Below are 20,776 nucleotides of genomic sequence, written 5' to 3'. Positions count from 1 at the left end.
TAAGAATCAAGAAGAGGATCACTGTCCATTTGTTCAAACCTGCTGGAACTAAATGATTCTTATGGATCTTCAGAACACTTCTCCTGAATCTACAGCAATATAAAACTGAGTGAGTGAGTTTTCTGTGTGATCTGACTGTGATGGAAGATTAAGACTGGACACAAACACAGTAAAGATAAAACACGTCTCTCTATCGTGTTTTTATCGCAAGCAAAAAGCACACAGCGTGAGCAGGGCAGTCTGATTCACAAATGACTCTTCAGAATGAATCAGTCTGAATCAGCTCAGTGAATCATTCAGAGCGATTCTTCATCACATCCATCTCCAAATAAGGGTTAGATTAGTTTAAGTGTTAGGATTCATCTTCCAGAGTTATTATATTTAACTAAAATTAAAACCATATTAAATAAAACATTTTTTGTAGCTTGAAATAAAATAAGTTTTAACTGAAATAAAAATATAAATATAAAAATGTAAACTTTTATTTTCACTAGTTGCAAAAGCATTTTATTTAAAATAAAAAATAAAAAAAAATGAAAAAACTATAAACAAATACTACAGTATATATACTATATTAAAACATTAAAAAACTAAAAATACACCCCCCCCCCAATTCATTTTAATTTTTTTTACTAAAACTACAAGTAAAAAAATCAAATAAAAAAAAAAATACTTTTATCGGTTTATAAATTCCCAGAGTTGAACCCATGAGGACAACATCATGCTGTACTATTTATTTATTCATGATTTAACGCTATGTCAGCATCAATGGATATATTCATGGCAAAAACAATTCAATTGCATCACTCAATCAATATCCTGTCATTATAATGTTTACAATAATATAACAATTTTGTCTTAAAGTCAACTGTTGTACTGTTGTACAGGAATATTATTACTGGGAATCATCAAGTGAACTGCACTTATTAAGCAGAAGAGTTAAATAAGTTGTGATTCTCATACATCATACTATGAATGAGTATATAAATACTACAATCAATCAGTTCCACGGATGACATCAAAATACCACAGTATTACCATCTGACAGCATTACTGTACAGGGCTCTACGCTTAATCTTATTTTCAGGAACACTTATGCTCCTAATCTAAAACATTTAGGAGCACTGTCAAAGAAATTCATAAGCACCTTCTGATTAATAACAAAAATTAGCCTTCCCACTACAAGGTAATATTTGTCTCCTTAAAGTTAACTAGCCTACATGGACATTTTTTGTATTCTTTGCAATGGCATTTTTTCTAACTTTATTAAAAGTATGTCATTGTCAAATTCAAAAATCTATATTTATAAGCTTTTCCAAAAATTTGAATAAAAAAAAAAAAAATTGAATAAGAAGAATAACTTACCAATCAAAAGAAATCAATATCAACTAAATTAGTTTCCACTACAAAGTTGGCACTTTAAATTTACAGAGGCACACACACATATACAGAGTTTTAAATTCATAACGATGTTGTTAGACTAAAATTTAAAATATGAAATTTTGAATATAGAACTATTGTTTGATTAAAATGATTTAAATAACTGAAATGACACTTTAAAAAATAAAACTGCCAGCAGGTGGCGGCAAGTCACTGATTATATCACTGAATCATTCGTTTCAACGGGGAACAAAGCAAATGACCGTCTTTATGAATGAGTAATTGAATCATTGACTCAATAGATTCATTTAAAAACGCACATTCATTCATAAACGAAACACTGCTTTGTTTGCTTGGAGATGCGCAGCGGCTGAGCTGTGACTCTGTTTGAAACTATTTTCATTGACGAAATACAGCAATATCAGACAATATTGTAAAAGTCATACAATGTACGTCACGCAATATTAACTTGTTTATTGAACTGTTGTATTAATTTAATATCACATTCGCAAATTCCCTTAATATTCTTTAAAAGCTGTCACTCACTTCAGTTCATAGCGATCTCACAAAGTTTCATTATAATCAGCGAAGCTCTCTACACTGCATAACGAATCTCTTATTGACACTCGGTCTACAATGTGTTTGTTATAACGAGAGGATTTGTGAGCTTGCATAACACAGCAATGAACAAGACTCCAGTATTTTGAGAAGTGAGTGGATTCTGATTAACATTGCATTCAAGGAATCAACATATGTCTGCAATACATTACTCAATGATGCAAAAACACCCAAGTAGAAATCTTCGAAGCTCCCCTGAGCGCAAACACAAATGCACTTGAAATGGTCACAGTATAGAGCCCTGCTGTACCTCCACAGTATTTCTGTTGTAAGCTTACTGGATAGCTAAACACAATCTAAACAAAGGAACACACAAGTCAAACCGCATCAGATGATTGTTTAACTAGTCTCATCACTTTTTCAACCTGTCTGAATGAGCCAGAGTACAGGGGTCGGTTACCATAGTAACTCACCAGAGCTTGTCTCTGATTGGCTGTTCAGAACATGAGCTTTGGCATATTATGTAAAACAACAGCGGGTTAATCATTGAGTGGTTGGTTACCGCTGCTTATGAAAGACGACTGATAATATCAAACCTCAATAAATGAAAGTGTGACCCTTCATAAATCAGAACAAGCCGGAATGATTAAAAAACACCACTATTTCTGTCCTGTTTGGCAGCAACAACAAAACATATTTAAACATCCTTAAAACATTTACTCAAGAAGCAAAACTGTAGAGATATTACAGTTTTCAGAGAATATAGCCTACTACATTTGTTTTTCACTACTTTTTTTTAAATTGCTCCTGTTTTAAGCACTGCACACTTTAACATCACAACAGTTTGTTTATATGCTTATTTATACGTTTATATGCTGTTAAAAGAGATATGATATAATGTCAAAGAACAATTAAATAAAATAACTATAAGAGTTGTTGCAATAAATTCTATATAATTTAAAAATATATATAAATATTCATAATTATTACCCAAATCAACTAGCGCTGCATTACAGATTTGTATTTTTATTGGTTCATGCATTTCTTAGGAACACGTCAGTACAGCAAAAAAAGCTTTAAACATCTTTAAAATGATTTTTACTAAAGAAGAAAAGTGTGTAAGATACTATGACTTGTTAAGAGAATACTAACCATTTATTTCCACTCCTTTTTTTTTTTCTCAGGTTTAAAAATGGCTTTTTCATCATTTTTAGCAAAGCATTTTGTTCATGTTATGCTTTATTCTATAAAGCAAGAATACAAATAAATAAATTTTTACTGGAAAACAAGACAAAAGATCGATAAAGAAAATGATTCTTTGGTGCAACACTTGAACAATCAATATCCAACACTTCAGACTTCGATTGTAGAAACACAAACATTGTGATTTTAGCAGATCCAACAAACATTAGCTGCTCATAAATCCCTTTCTACAGAACGGAAGCAGCTACTAACTAACGTCCTTCACTAAATCAGGTTAATTCAGTCATCGGATCACCGACAAACACAAAAGATGCATTCGTTTCATATTCAGAAGCACGTTTATCTCATTCCCTCAACAGCAAAAGCATGACAGCACGTGAATCACAGACGTAATGAGAGACATGCGACCGATGATTAGAATACCATGCTGCTCTGTTGCCAGAGGTTTATTAACAAACTGTCAGTTATTAGCAGGTAATCTACTTTAATTTAATAAAAACATGTCATCATGCATCAAAGCGGCATCTCGGAGGCGAATAGTGTCTGTTTAACAGCTTGCAAAAGTAAAAACTTTGAAAAATGAAACTGAGCAGGTTTATTCTGTATTATTAGCTGATTGTAGGAGTCTAAGAGTGTCATTGGGTCAGTTATTATACTGCACTTTGCACCGAAACACATCTGATCTCTGTCACTTACAAACTCAGCAGAAAAGATCAAACACATTCAGATGCAAAACAAAACATTTCTCAGAATTGCTAAACATAAACTCATAATTCTGACTTTCTGAATCCGTGATCTTTTTTTAATTGTATTACTGGATCAGATGTAGTTGATAACACTTTAAAGGTGATAATTAATCTTTGGGAAGTTTCATGTACATAAAGCAAAAACTACGTCTTTTATTCCCTCTTTTAAGTTGTTTTGTAAAGAACTTAATATATTTTATGACTCATTGATTTCAGTTACTAGAAACAAGAAATGGATAAAAACGTCTCTCATATTAAAAAATGTTATTTGTAAAATTGAATGATTTACCCTGCATGATGTATATTTGTTATATGTATCCCCCACTTTAGTTTGGGTTCTGTTTGACGTCAAGTATCTCTGTATATTTGATTTTGAGAAAAAAAATAATAATAATTCTGACTTTCTTGCAATCCTGACTTTTTTTTCTCAGAATTACGAGTTTTCATCTTGCAATTCAGTGCATGCAAATGTGTTAAGATGCGTGTGTGTGAGTGTGAGAGGAAGCATGCAGAAACACATCACGAGCGGTTGCATCATCTAACCAGTATCACCAGACTAGTTAACATAGATCTGCTGTTTGCATCCTCAGCAAGCACTGAAGACATCTCAGAGTTCAGTAACTTAGAGTAGATAGATGCATGCGAGTTTGATCTTGAGTTAGTGACAGCTCCCAAATCCAAACATTCAAAGCTGTCAAAGATTGCCATGCAACTGGAAAGTTGTAGTTTACAAACTACAAACTCAAATCACGCCACACAAACTACAGAGACGCTTTTAAATATCAGTCCTGAAGTAGAGACTATAATCACGCAGACTCAGATCACTCTCATGCCACGTCAATCGCCACTCAATAACACACTCGTGCATGTAACATCTGCATCGACACAAAACGCTTCTAATGCATATTTGATCATGCATGCACACTAATGAATATTATCGCTGTTTTGATGTGATCAAGAGCTCTCAGCGATCATAACGCGAGCTCTTCGTTCGCTTTCGCGTTATTGTGCGCTATAACGCGGTCATGCGTGTATAAACTCACCCTGATTAGTTGCCTCAATGTCAGTGTTAACATGATAAAGCGACCCAACTTCTCCGGTTCCAGAAGGTTTTTGCGTTCGCACGTTTTTCGTCCGTCGCCTAAATGACAGCAGAGGATTGACGATAAGCGCGAGTGCTCATGGGAAATGTAGTCCTGTCATAGAAGCCGCAGCTGCGCAGTCGACGCTGGCCTACAAACTGACGTCATGATTTACACATAACCTGAGAAATTAATCTAATTTTATGTCATTTTATGCTTTTCAGAAAAACTAGAGTTGATTGTATTAGATTTTATGATCTATTTCCTTTGGTGATTAATACAGGGGACACACTGAAATAATATTTTTCACTATCACTGATATACTATTATAGTGTTTTTTAAAATAAATATTTAAAATTTGTTTATATTTTTACATTTTAGTTAGTTTTAGTAATGTTGTGTTTTTGTCCCTTTTATGTGCCTTGTATTTTTTTTTTAGCCTAACTATTTTTATATTTTAGTTTTACAGGTAATTCTACATCAAACTAAATAAAAAAAAAAGAGAAATTTTGCCTTGGGAGCTTGCTGAAAAAAAAGAAAAGAAAAAAAGTAAATATTTCATATTTACATATATTATTTTATTTCAGTTTGGTTTCAGTTTTTAGTTATTTGATTTTTTTTATAATGGTTTTAATTTTAGTTTCCTGTAGTTTTCCATTTAATCTCTCAATTAATATGGTTTCATAAAGGTTGCATGCATAGACCAATAATTATTTAATATTTGCTGCTTACATGGATGGAAATATCACCTCATCAAGTCTCAGAGGGAAATTTACAGTAAATTGTGGAAATTAATGTTTGCAATTGCAGTAATTCATTGTATAATCATTTATAGTGCACTGAAAAAAAATAATAATTGAATTTACTATAATTTTTAAGGTAAGTGGTTGCAATCAATTTTATTTTAGCTACATTTAAATAAACAAATTTAGCTGACTAACTTTCAACATATATATATTAGTGCTGTCAAACGATTAATTGCATCCAAAATAAAAGTTTTTGTTTACATAATATGAGTGTGTACTGTGTATATTTATTATGTATATATAAATACACACACATGCATGTATATATTTAAGAAAAATATGCTATATTTGTATATTAAATATATGTATATATAATATAAATTATATAAATATAAACATATACATTTAAATACATGTAAATATTTTAAAAATATATACATATATATCTAAATAAATATATATATACACAGTCATGGCCAAAAATATTGGCACCCTTGGTAAATATGATCAAAGAAGACTGTGAAAATTAACCTGCTTTGTTAATCCTTTTGATCTTTTATTTAAAAAATTCACAAAAATCTAACCTTTCATTGGATAATAAGAATTTAAAATGGGGGGAAATATCATTATGAAATAAATATTTTTCTCTGATACACATTGGTCACAATTAACGACACCTTTTTATTCAATACTTTTTGAAACCTTCATTTGTCAGTTTAACAGCTCTAAATGTTCTCCTATAATGCCTGATGAGGTTAGAGAACACCTGACGAGAGATCAGAGACCATTCCTTCATCCAGAATCACTCCAGATCCTTCAGATTCACAGCTCCATGACGGTGCTTCTTCTCTTCAGTTCACCTCACTCATTTTCTACAGGGTTCAGGTCAGAGGACTGGAATGGCCAGCAGAAGCTTGGTTTTGTGCTCAGTGACCCATTTTTGTGTTGTTTTTGAGGTTTGTGTTTTGGATGAGGCACCATTAGGACGATATAGACACATGTCCTCTTCCAGGCAGTTTCATAACATTTTCTGTTGATTGGAAATTCTTAATTATTGCCCTGATGGTGGAAATGGTCATTTTCACTGCTCTAGCTCTTTTCTTAAAGCCACTTCACTAATTTGTGAAGCTCAATTATCTTTTGCTGCACATCAGAAATATATTCTTTGGTTTTTCTCATTGTGATGGATGATTAAGGGAATTTGGGCTTTGTTTTCCCTCCTGTTTATATTTCTGTGAAACAGGAAGCCATGGCTGGATAATTTCATGTTCATAATCACCCTGGAGTACTCAAAATTGTGTATATGAATGATATTTTACTCATAACAATTTCTAGGGGTGCCAGTAATCGTGTCCAATGTGTATTAGAGAAAAACATTTATTTCATAATGATATTTTCCCCTATTTAAAATTCTTATTCTCTAATGAAAGGTTAGATTTTTGTGAATTTTTAAAATAAAAGTTAAAAAGGATTAACAATGCAGATTAATTTTCACAGCCTTCTTTGATCATATTTACCAAGGTGCCGATATGTTTGACCATGACTGTATGTATATATATATATATTTTTTTAAAATGTAAATTAAAATTAAATGTTTTTAAATTAAATGTAGCTAAAATAAATTGTTTGGAACCACTTACCTTAAAAAATAATTTTATAATTTTTTTTCAGTGTGGCATTAATTAAATACACTATACTTGTTTATTTTTAAATTGTTAATAAAACAGATTATTGGAGTACGTTCCACAAAAAATAAAAAAATAATAATTGTGAATTGAATTAAATTTCACATTGCCGTTTCATTGTAATTATTAGGTGAAATTCATCAGGAGTTTCTGAGTTAAAATTAAACACCTTTTTTCCAAGTTTAATTGCATTTATTTACATATGTGTTTATAGTAATATCATTCTGATATGTGACCCTGGACCACAAAACCAGTCATAAGGGGCAATTTTTCGAAATTGAGATTTATGCATCATCTGAAGCTGAATACATAATCTTTCCATTGATGTATGGTTTGTTAGGATACAATATTTGTCTGAGATACAACTATTAGAAAATCTGGAATCTGAGGGAGCAAAAAAATCTAAATATTGAGAAAATCTCCTTTAAAGTTGTTCAAATGAAGTTCTTAGCAATGCATATTACTAATCAAAAATGAAGTTTTGATATATTTATGGTAGGAAATTTACTAAATATCTTCATGGAACATGATCTTAATATCCTAATGATTTTTGTCATAAAAGAGAAATGTATAATTTTGACCCAAACAATGTATTGTTGGCTATTGCTACAAATATACCCCAGCGACTTAAGCCTGGTTTTGTGGTCCAGGGTCACATATAAGCTATCACAAGTTTAATATTAATGAGAAGAGGAGATATTGTAATGATGAACTATCATAAACATAAATATATCATCAGTTTTGTTTTTATCTTTAGTTTTGCTACTGAATTTTTTTTTATATCAAAATAATCTCACAGGAAAAATACCCCACTCCATGAACACAAACACATACTTACCATCAATCAAATAAATAACTAATAGTCAGCAATTACTAGTGCTGCTAAATGAGTTCAGATGTCTGATTGTGTAGAGAAAATGCACTTTTTACACCATGCACAATAATTTACCGTGGTAAAATGACCTTACAACAGAAGAAGTGTCAGCACATGTGAAATGAATGCAGTCTTGAGTCTTTCTTAAAGCATCATCCTCATAATCAGCAGTTATTTGATAATAATAACATTTAATTATTTATTTGTGATACATTATTTACACACAATGTTCTCCATGTATACTATACACATCATCAAGCAAGACTTTATTCACAGAACTGCTGCGTTCCTCTCATATCTCAGATTCACAGACTGATCGGTGCCCAAAAATAAAGAAAGACGCTTCCTTTTGGTGCTTGACTTTAAAAACAAGAAAAGGAGAATGAAACGGGACTCATCTGTCACCCATATATGTGTCTTTGTGTCTCTTCAAGCTTTATTCAGAGCTAGTAAATAGATAAGCTATGCCTTTAATTTCCTAATATATAAAGGTAATTCATACGGGGGTGGATAACATTCTCTTAAATACATTCATTTGGATCTATTCATTATTCTGTGAACACACACAGAGCTCCTGCAGGTTTCTGCTCAATGTCTTGAACATTAAACCTGGTTTTCCATCTATAACGACTCAAATAGTCTGGATATCCTAAAAGCTGATGAATCGTGATTCTACACTCTTCAAAATAAAGCTTCTTTATCAATGGTTTCATGAGGATCCTTTAACATCCATGTTCTTTAAAGTGGAAAAAGCTTCTTTAAATCATTCAAATGTTCTTCACAGTTTGAAAAGAAAAAAAGAAATGTTCGCTTTGATGAACCAAACAAATTTTTTCTAAGGTATTGCTGCAAAAAAAAAAAAAAAAAAGGTTTGGAACCTTTATTTTTACGAGTTTAAGAGAAAAATCTTACAGGTTTTGCTTCATTTCTCAAATTTACCCAGATTTTGTTCATCATAATCATATTTTGTGTACATCTTGAAGTCCAAACTAATTCATGTTCCTGAACGATTCATCGTTGCACGTCATTCTAAAGAAAATAAACGTTTGTCATCATCGCCTTCCTTCATGACTGACATCAAAAATCTATATTTTTCATCATCATCCAAGCTAGGGAAGTCCGATGTTTGTTGACTTGAACTACCGGCCTCGAGTTCGTGAAACCCTGATCAGACCATTAGAGACCAGATCTGAGCTGGTTTTTGTCTCCATTCTGAAAGACATAAGCAGGATCAGTAGAAAAACGACACGCTCCCTGTTGGACGGACGGAAACGGACCAAAGCATAAAGAAACCAATATTAAGAGCTGAAGGGATCCGGGCGGTTCTTTCTATATGTGACCCTGGAGCACAAAACCAGTCATAAGGGTCAATTCTTCAAAAGTGAGATTTATGCATCATCTGAAGCTGAATAAACAATCTGTCCATTGATGTATGGTTTGTTATGATAGCACAATATTTGGCTGAGATACAACTATTAGAAAATCTGGAATCTGAGGGAGCAAAAAAATCTAAATATTGAGAAAATCTCCTTTAAAGTTGTTCAAATGAAGTTCTTAGCAATGCATATTACTAATCAAAAATGAAGTTTTGATATATTTACGGTAGGACATTTGCTAAATATCTTCATGGAACATGATCTTTACTTACAGTTTTTTTCAGCTGCTTTCACACATTTTCAAAACTTTGCCTCTTTTTTTCAAATCTTTACACACAAATCCAAGAATTGAAATGCCTTTAAATCTCTTGCACTGCATTCAAAAAAATCACAAACACATCTCAAAAGCAAACACCTTTGCCATAATATTAATTCCTGTTAGATTTGTGTGTTACAGAGAGAATTGTGTGTTGTGTTTTTCAAAAAGTGATAAAGTCTGAGAATTAGTGTCTGGTTTTGCAGGTTTGGTGTGTGCTTCTGCTGTTTGAGTGTCAGCTTTCAGAAACTGTGTGACAAGGACAGATCTTGTGTGTAAGCAGCTGAATTTTTCTTTTAATATATCCTAATGATTTTTGGCATAAAAGAGAAATGTATAATTTTGAGCCATACAATGTATTGTTGGCTATTGCTATAAATATACCTGTGCTACTCTGTAAAAAATAAATCTGTAAAATAACAGAAGAAATACTGGCAGCTCGTTACACACGACATTATCCACACTGTAAAAAAATTGATTCATTGAATTTACTAAATTTTTTAAGGTAAGTGGTTGCAATCAATTTATTTGAGCTACATTTAAATAAACATTTAGTTGACTAACTTTCAACATTTATTTTTTTAATTAAATGCAGCTCAAATAAATTGTTTGCAACCGCTCACCTTAAAAAAAAATTTAGTATAATTTTTTTTCAGTGCATTAATTTTATGGACAAGTGTAAAATTCTAAATACTGGTAAAACACCTGAAAAAATAAATAAATACAGAAAAATTCTTTCAAATTATACAGTGCCCTATTTTTACAGATTTGTTTTTGAGTATATACTTATGACTGGTTTTGTGCTCCAGCTACACTCTTAAAAGTAAAGGTGCTTCAAAGGGTCTTCACAGCGATGCCATAGAAGAACCATCTCTTTATAATCTTCTTTCACCACAAAGAGCCAGAAGCAGAAAGGTTTTTCAGATGTTAAAGGTTCTTAATGGAACCATTTAGACAAAAACGGCATCATGAAGCTCCTTTATTTTTAAGAGTGAGGGTCACATATACAGATAAAACGCAGATGGAAAACACGGCCTCATCCGAGATACGGATGCTCGCTCTGAAAGTTGTAGTCCGGACAGACCTTCTGCACCAGCTTGTAGTCGATGCTAAAGAAGGAGATGAAGATGCAGATGACTTTGAAGGGTTTGGCGCAGAGCCAGGACGAATGCGACTGGGTGTTTTCAGTGAAGCAGGTCTGGGATGGATCGTAAAGGCAGGGTTTGGGCTTCTTCGAGCGATCCGTCTTCTCGTATTCGACGCGACAGTTGAAGGTTTTGACGTCTTTGGGGTCGATGGTGGACTGATGCGGCTGGTGGAACTGGATCTCCGATTGAAGCGGGTTCTGGAGAACCTCGAACTCCACGATTTTGGTCGGAGGAACGATGCTCACCGAAACATTCCCGAGACTGGAGGAATTGTGGCGGAAGTAGACTGTAAACGTCCCGTTGACGTGGTCCACGATCTTCCCCGTCACCAGAAGACTAAACTTGAGCGTCTTGACGTTGAAGTAGAAGTCGCCCCAGCCGAAGATCTTCTTGGTCTTCATGGAGGTTTTGTGGGAGGGTTTGCGTTTGGGACGGTAGCCCGTTTGGTCCAGGAGCTGGGACTGGTTTCGCATCCATTCGTAGGGGTTCTGGAAGCTGAAGGTGGGCGGTTTGGGCTTCGTTGGTGTGTGGTCCAGGGTGGAGAATATCCTGGAGGTCTGGTAGGGAGGTTTAACGCCGCCTGACGGAGCGGGAACGCCGTATGGGAGGCTTTTGAAGGCTGTGCCGGATTGTCCTTGCTCCAGGTAATCCAGAGATTTGCCCACCTGTTTCTCCAAGCCATGCACCTGCAGACACACACACACACACACACACACACACAGAGAGAGAGAGCGATAGAGAGAGATGTCAGAATAAAAAACAAACAAACAAACACAAACGTTTGATTTAATTAGGACTGTAATTCAGAATCATTTGGTAATTTGTTAAATATTAAACTTAAATATTTAAAATAAAATTGAAAAAAAAGTAATTACTTATATTTAAACATTTCAATATTTAAATAATTAAATATTTGTTAAAACTCTTTTAAAATAAACATTTGACTTTAAAATAGTTAAATATGATTGTGACTGTAATTAGGACTTATTCAGCTTTATTTGATTTTTAGTTAAATAAAAATATATATATATATATATATATATATATATATACATATATTTAAACATTTAAGTATAATACATATATTTTTTAAAGTCTTTAAAAATAACCAATGCAAATATTTGAATTTGAAAAAATACATTTGATAAAAATGATGACTGTAAATGTAAATTTTGCAAACAATTGAATTGATTTAATTAGGACTGTAATTCATTAAATATGAAACTTTTAAATATTTAATAGAACACTAACTTTTTTTTAAATTATATTTAAACATTTCAATATTTCAATAATTAAATATTTGTTAAAAATAAACTCTTTAAAATAAACAAATATTTGACTTTAAAATAGGTAAATATGATAATTAGGATGCATTCAGCTTCATTTCAGTTTTAGTTAAGTAAAAATATAACAAGTATAATAAATATTTTTTTAAATGTCTTCAAAAATAACAATGCAAATATTTGAATTTGAAAAATTAATATGAAAAAAATGTCTGTAAGACTTGATAAAATTTGAGTTAAATAGATTTACATTTGAGTATCTATATGATTATTGATAAAAATTATACTTAAATATTTTAATACTATAATTTAATATTCGTTAAAACATCTTTAAAAAAATAACAAACACACATCTGACTTTAAAATAAGAAATATGATGATTAATGCAAGACTAATTAAGCTTGATTAAATGTTTAGTCAAAAAAGACATTTAAATATCCAAATATACTTAAAACATAAAAATAACTATAAAATATTTAATTACATTTAAACATTTCAAAAACGTAAAGACAATAATTATAAAAAAATATCTTTAAAACTAACAAACACAAATATTTGACTTTAGTCAGAAAAACAGACATTTAAATAAATAAATATAATACTTTAAAATGAAACAATAATTATACATATATTTAATTATATTTCAACTTTATAATAATATTTAATTTTATTTAAACATTTAAATATAATAATTAAATATTTTGACACATTTTTAAATTCTTAAAAACAAACATACAGTATGACTAAGAAATATGATAAAGATGACAACTGTAGTCAGGTTGAGTGCAGTGCATTGTGGGATACAGTGTTCTGTTGACACTTTCAGCATCCGAACACTTCCTCATGGATAAGATCAAACCATGTGCTACAGTTTTGTTTTATAAGTCTAATATAAAATATTTTTCCAAATAACAAATAAAAATATATAATGCAATCTTATGAAACAACAGGAATCAATAATAAATCAGCAGTGCATTGATTCTGCGATGTGTTTAGTCCTGATGGATCCAGTATTAATTGCTGAAGACAGAAACACAGAATCATTAAACCCCAAACACAATTGGATTTTGCACATGTACTATTAGAGTGAAGAAATGATTATCAATGGCTCAAGAAAAGCACATTTACTGTAATCAGCTTGAACACAGGATCAATAACACAAATCTAGAGCATTCTGCAGAGAGCCAATCATTCTAGAGCGATGTTCATAATTCATACACACATCTCTCCGGGACATTTCTATTTTTACATCTCACTTCATGTTGTTGTCGCTGCTCTATTTACAGTGAAGTGAGCTGCAGATCTGTTCTTGAGTCACTTCTGCTCTGTTTGCGTCTCGTCTTCGGTCCGGTGAGTGTGTGAATATTAATAAAGACTGACTGGAAACACAGACACTTCTACGCTTAAATATCTGATATCATTCTGTTCTCATCATCAGACACACAGCGGCACATACTAGAAACAATAAAGAACAGGTCAAGAAAACCTTTGTGTGCACACACACACACACACACACACACACATTCACAGAGACACACACACACACACACACACACTCAGTCACACACACACACACACACACATTCACAGAGACACACACACACACACACTCAGTCACACACACACACACACACACACACACACACACACACATTCACAGAGACACACACACACACACACTCAGTCACACACACACACACACACACACACACACACACACATTCACACACTCAGTCACACACACACACACACACACACACACACACACACACACGCACACGCACACGCACACACACATTCACAGAGACACACACACACTCAGTCACACACACACACACACACGCACACGCACAGAGACACACACACACTCAGTCACACACACACACACACACACACACTGACAGAGACACACACACACACACACACACACTCAGTCACGCACGCACACACACACAATTTTTTTTATGATTCTGACTTTTTTCATAATTTTGAGTATGTCTCGCAATTTTTACTTTTTATCTCGCAATTCTTAGTTATTTTACAATTCTTATTTCTTGCAGATCTGACTTTCTTGCAATCCTTGTCATTTTTTCTCACAATTCTGACTTTCTTGCAATTCTGACTTTTTTTCCTGTGCGATTCTGAGTTTATATCTCACAGTTCTGACTTTTTTCTTTCAATTGCAAGATTAAATCTCACACAACAGACTTTTCTTCACAAAATTGCGAGTTTATATCATGCAATTCTGAGTTTGTATCTTGCATAATTGTAAATTTTTTTATATTTACCTTTTATATATACACTTGTTTATTCTGTGGCAGAAACATGCGTTTATTATACTCCTCACTGCAAGGATCAAGCATGCACATTTTCAGACTTAGTGCATCAAGACACGTCAGTGACCGCAAACATCTTTGGTTCTTGTGTGTTTTGTAACAAAATATCATGACATGGCGAGTTTGAATATGCGCATATGCACTACAGCAGACTGTCAGGGCTTAACAGATCTTAAATGGAGACTTCAATGAACAGCTTCAGTGATCAGGTCAAAAGAGCAGCAGAGAATAAACGAGCCCACCCCACACGAGCCGCTCTCGTCTTCATCTGATTCCCATCCACATCGCCTCTGGAGACGCACACGTCCATACACTCGCTCATCAGTCTCCAGCAGCTGAACACAAGCGCATGTCGCCGTTTGCTGCAACATTCATCAGTGCGGCTGCTATGTATTCAATCAGTAAATTAATTTAGTTGTGTGTGTCTGCGGGATCGAACCGATCAGAGCCATTGATTAAAGCAGTATAAGTGAGGGAATATTGATCACTGAGAGTACAGATTAAAAAAAGAGCTGATGACGGATGCGTATCGAGCAGATCCTGACTGGAAGTGTGTTTGAACAGTCGTTTCTCACAGCTTTCACCGCAGCTGTAATGCAGATTATAATCTCAGAAATTAAACATGGAAAATCATGGTAGCATACGGACTGAAAGACGGGAATAACCGCAGGAAATAAACGAGAGGCCTTCAACTAACAAGTTAAAATGGTATTTTATTGTAAAAACTTAGTGGTTCAAATCAGGGCTGCTATAGTTAACTGAAATTAAATTATTTTATTTTTAATAAAAGAAAATATAAAAAACTTAAACTTAATTTTTAGCTAGCCAAGCAACATTTCTCTAACATTTCTATAACTGAAATAAAAAATTATAAAAATTATACAGACATATAAAAAAACTAATAAAACTGACAAAAGTACAACAATTTTATAATAATATTATTTAAAATAAAATTTGCATTATTTTAAATATCTTATTTAGTACTTTAATAAGCACTTAAGAACTTAAATAAAAATAATAAAAAATATAATAATATAGATATAATAAAATAAATTACAGTTTTTTACAATCATTTTTGCACTAATAATAGAACCTTCATGTCATTTTTCAAAACTTTAGACATAAAACTCAAAACAGTCATTATTTGTATCACAGGCTGTCCAATATTAAAAACTTTGCATATTGCGTTCATATCTTTAAAGAGGCCTTTCATTTGCAGAAGCATTGGTTCAAAATATTAATTTATTATGAAATATCATAGGAACATTACTTTAGATCACCCACACACAAGATACCCATAGTTTCATTGTTTAGTTTTTAGGATAATCATTAAATATAGTTCAAAACACATGATCTTGGAAGTCGTGGCCTAATGGTTAGAGAGTCGAACTTGTAATCGAAAGGTTACGGGTTCGAGTCTCGGGCCGGCAGGGATTGTAGGTGGGGGGAGTGAATGTCCAGCGCTCTCTCCACCCTCAATACCACGACTGAGGTGCCCTTGAGCAAGGCACCGAACCCCCAACTGCTCCCCGGCGCCGCAGCATAAATGCTGCCCACTGCTCCGGGTGTGTGTTCACGGTGTGTGTGTGTGTGTGTGTTCACTGCTGTGTGTGTGCACGTTGGATGGGTTAAATGCAGAGCACGAATTCAGAGTATGGGTCACCATACTTCGCAGTATGTCACTTCACCATGATGCAGCTTTCATTATGGCTCTACACATTCATGCATCATTGTAATAGACTAGAGAGAAAAGTACAGACACTGGAATCATTAAACTAAATTTGAAAATTATTTATGACAATCAACAACAGGTTTTTCAAAAAACTTTAAATAAGAAAAAAAAAAGATAAGAAAAAAACTACAGTAGGTCTACAGTGAAATGTAAACTAGTTTTATCAACCCCGTCTTGTGGATTTGGCCACAGGTTCTCGTCCACATCATTATGGATGTTTTCATTAGCTAAAAAACTTCCTTGGATGGCAAATACAGGCCTGACATCGGTCTCCTGTGACGTCATTGCAGGCATCATCTATGGCCTGGAGAAGAGGGACCTGTTTGTGAGGAGCCTATTGTGAACCTTCCACTCCTCAGTCGGGTTACAGTAAGAAAAGGAGAGTATGGGGGTAAATACAAGGTGATAAACTGTGGATGGGCCTGAAACCATGATGCACTCAGTGCTGTCGCTAGGAATTCTGGGCCCATTGCACTGATTTTGCTATGGGGCCCCTCAAAATCGCATTCAGTGTGGGGTGGTCAGGCTCCACAGAGAACATCATTCTGGGCCCCTCTCAACCGCTGGGCTCTCAAACTCTCCTCCATGTCATGGCCAGGTGACAGTAAAGCCTGCCTTATCCAAAAATATGAATGGTTTTCATCAGCTTCCAGCTCAATCGCCCTCTAAAAAGACATTTACAGTAGAACAAACAATTGCTGATAACTATGATGTAGAATTTTTTTTTTTTTTTCTCTCAACAACAGGCATCTTGAAACTGATCAAACCTGAACAGACTCAGTCCTCTGTTGCTTCACTTTCATAAATCTAAACATTTAATATTGTTCATAATTTTCCATTAAAAAAAACTATGCTTCAAGAGTAATGCAACAGTTACATAGCATTTTGAGCAGTTGTAGCAATCGATAGTTAGATCATTGTAATGAAATCAATAGACACTCAATTCAGATGTAATGTGGGAGGTGCATTTTGAAATAGTAATACTTTGATGTGGAGTTGTGTCATTTTGAACCAGTGATTTTAGCTCAATGAACAAAAGATCTTTGGCTCGTGTATTGTATCCAAGCATTTGAAAGTGTTAAGTGTTTTGAAAAATGTGCATTTTGATCTTCAGTTGTGAATTATGCGTCTAGAGTTTTAAAAAATGTCATTAAGATTCTGTTAATAGTGCAAAAACGATTGTAAAAACTGTAATGTCATTTTATTTTTCTATTTAATTTGAAACATGATGGACACAAACAAAAAGATCTGATTATTCATAACAAATAAAAAACATCAGTCTCAAAGCATTATGAATAAATGTAAACAGTTAAACTACACAATTAAACTACAATAAATGTTCAAACGTTTGGGGTCTTTTATTTAGCAAGGACACATTATATTGCCAGTGAAGACATTTATAATGTTACAAAATATTTATATTTCAAATAAATGCTGTTTGTTTGAACTTTCTATTCACCAAAGAAATGTGAAAAATAAAATGCATCATGGTTTCCACAAAAATATTGTGCAGCACAACTATTTTCAACATTAATAATAATCAGAAATGTTTGTTGAGCAGTAAATCAATATATTATAATGATTTCTGAAGATCATGTGACACTGAAGACTGGAGTAATGATGCTGAAAATACAGCTGCAGATCACAGAAATACATTACATTTTAACAGATATCCACACAGAAAACATCTGTTTTAAAATTCTAATAATATTTCACAATTTTTTACTGTATTTTTGATCAAATAAATGCAGCCTTGCTGAGCACAACAGACTTCTTTCAGAAACATTAAAAAATCTTACCAACCCCAAACTTTTGAACAGTGGAGTAAATTGTTCCCGTTTCAGTTAATAAACCCATAAAGCACTCGTTTTAAGCTCATATACCGTAATTTCTACATTCACACTGTACATGCAGTCAAACAGCATATGGTCAGCATCTGCACATCTCGCTGCATCAGCACCATCTGCTCTGCCGCCTCACCCTCTCTGACCTTTGACCACTAAGACAGACGCCCTCGGGTCACCCTCACACCGACCAAGCCCAATGCCAATCAATGATAATTTCACATCACGGATCATTGATTTCACTGCTGTCACACAAATGGCAAGTTTATGCCGCACACTGACACGCATACGATGATTTGTGAGGGATGGGTTTTGAGTTTGAGCTCCATCAAGTTGATTCTTTATCGTCTATTTTCTATCTTAAAAACGATTTTATACACTATCATTTTCGTTTCTATAATGTGTGAATATATCCCCTATAGCATTCTAAAACAAAACCAATCAGAGCGCCTTGTTATCACTAGTTTTATTCTGATTTCTCGTGTCTGCTATTACCTTATAGCCCGTTAGCATCGGCAGCATGGCTGCCGCTAATCTCGCTTAGATTGATAATACTCCATTCACACACATTACCATTGTTTCACTGTTACTTGCTTAAATGGCGGATTTGTGTCTACCTTTGAGTGCAGGTGAGGACACATTCGAGCTGCATTCGGTGCAGCTGGAGCTGGAGGCCGTGGAGAAACAGATCCGCGACCTGGTGGAGAAGCAGGCCCAGCTGAGAGAGCGGAGAGCAGCGCTGGAAACATCCCGGGCTGACGCTCACAAGTCCGGGGTAAGTATACAGCACGCTGCTAACACTCCCACCACCTCTACTCCATGTGTTTCTCTGCACAGACCCTGTGCACCCAAGACGCGATCTTCCCAGATGTCCTTCACTCCGGCGCCGGGACGCCACGGACCCTGGGTGCACCAGCAGCGGAAGACGCGAGCCAGGCCCTGGGCGACGACCTCTGCCGTGCTGCCAGAGCGCCCCCGAGAATCCGTGCTGCCAGAGTGCCCCCTTCTCCTGAGCATCCTCAAGTGATCACGCTTCCTGAGCGCCCACTGGAGGCCGCTCCTTCAGAGAGGAGCTTCCCCAATAATTTTTTTTTGGGGGGGGAGCTATATATCCCTGTCCTGGATAACCATAGTGGCCAGGGGGATGGCCACTATGGTTCCTCGTTCAAGGCCCCCTGAAAAAATAATAGGGCCATGGCCGTCCAAGCTCCCAGATCTGCCATGTCCGTCCAAGCTCCCAGATCTGCCATGTCCCTCCAAGCTCTCAGATCCGACATGGCCGTCCAAGCTCCCAGATCCGCCATGGTCTTCCAGGCTCCCAGAGCCTTCTGTCCCGCCATGGCTTCCTGAGTCTCCTGTCCCGCCATGGTCTCCCGATTCCCCTGTGTTGCTGTTGTGGCGCGGGACGCGCCTTCCAGGAGGGGGAGGTAATGTCATGGATCTGTCTGTTCTCCATCAGTCACAATGCACTCACGCACCTGGTTTCACCTAGCCATTGATTGAGCACACCTGCACGTCATCTGTTCACTCATCAACACGGCTACAAATACACACACCTCACAGCACTCCAGTGTCCGGTCTCGTTACTATCTTACTACGTTAATTGTTCATGCGAAGAGGACTACCATTGCTATCACAATCTCTATGCCTGATACTTACCGCCTTGTCTACTTACCTGCTGTGTTTCATCCCGAGTATGTCTTCCATCGATCCATAGTCTGTCTGCTCCCGAGTTCCGTCCTCGTCTGCCGTATTGGTGAGGTGTGTGTCCAGCTCTTGTTCCTTGTCTCCTGTCAAGAAAAGATATCCAAGTTAACGTTCCTCCAGATCTCCAAAGAATCGAAGAATCACCACTTACCTGTTCTACTCCATATTGCTCCAAGTCTGCCAATAAATACCGGTTTTCTATACGTCACGCAGTCTGAGTCCTACATCTGTAACAATGCCATAGAAGAACCACATTTGGTTCCACAAAGAACCATTCAGTCAAAGGTTCTTTAAAGGACCATCTCTTTATAATCTGAAGAATTCTTCAGATGTTAAAGGTTCTTTATGGAACCATTTAAACAAAAATGTTCTTCTATGGCATCGTGAAGCACCTTTATTTTTAAGAGTGTAACCTTGGGGAATTTTATCATGATTTATCGTCAAATCGTTCCATCCTAAGTATCGTATGAAAGTCTTGTAAGGGCTGTAATTGTTATTTTTGGCTGTCAGTGTAGCGGCTCGTGAGATGTGGGCCGTGGATTCAGTCATAATGAGGTTAACTCGCTCTTGCCCTTCATGTTTGGCCAGCTCAGCACAGATCCTCCAGCTGTTCCTCCTGCGGAAGAAATGATGAAACACGCGGCTGGAGTTTGAGGAGTTCAGCTCTGAAATAAGAGCAGGACCTTCAGTTCCTCCACACTCTTCACTGTCAGCATTATCACCGGCAAAGCAGTGCTAAAACACACCGAAAGACCTCCCA

At 35.1% G+C, this 20,776-nt stretch overlaps 2 protein-coding genes across 2 annotated transcripts in view; both read right to left on the bottom strand.

Annotated features, from left to right (window-relative positions):
• Window positions 1-5,079, bottom strand: part of LOC306879608 (serine hydroxymethyltransferase, mitochondrial-like) — a 40,440-nt gene extending 35,361 nt beyond the window's left edge. Inside the window, exon 1 of the mRNA XM_079432694.1 lies at window positions 4,931-5,079. Within this exon, the coding sequence (XP_079288820.1) occupies window positions 4,931-4,963 (33 nt within the window). The 5' untranslated portion in view covers window positions 4,964-5,079. The remainder of the gene's footprint in view (window positions 1-4,930) is intronic.
• A 5,923-nt stretch (window positions 5,080-11,002) lies between these two features.
• The window catches only part of LOC306878887 (neurexophilin-2-like), a gene marked incomplete at both ends in the record, with an annotated part of 56,271 nt that continues 46,497 nt past the window's right edge, over window positions 11,003-20,776 (bottom strand). Inside the window, one exon of the mRNA XM_079431471.1 lies at window positions 11,003-11,800. Within this exon, the coding sequence (XP_079287597.1) occupies window positions 11,003-11,800 (798 nt within the window). The remainder of the gene's footprint in view (window positions 11,801-20,776) is intronic.

Source organism: Barbus barbus (genome assembly GCF_936440315.1).
Source record: "Barbus barbus genome assembly, chromosome: 13".
Classification (NCBI taxonomy): Eukaryota; Metazoa; Chordata; class Actinopteri; order Cypriniformes; family Cyprinidae; genus Barbus; species Barbus barbus.
This window is presented reverse-complemented; position numbering and strand designations above follow the sequence as displayed.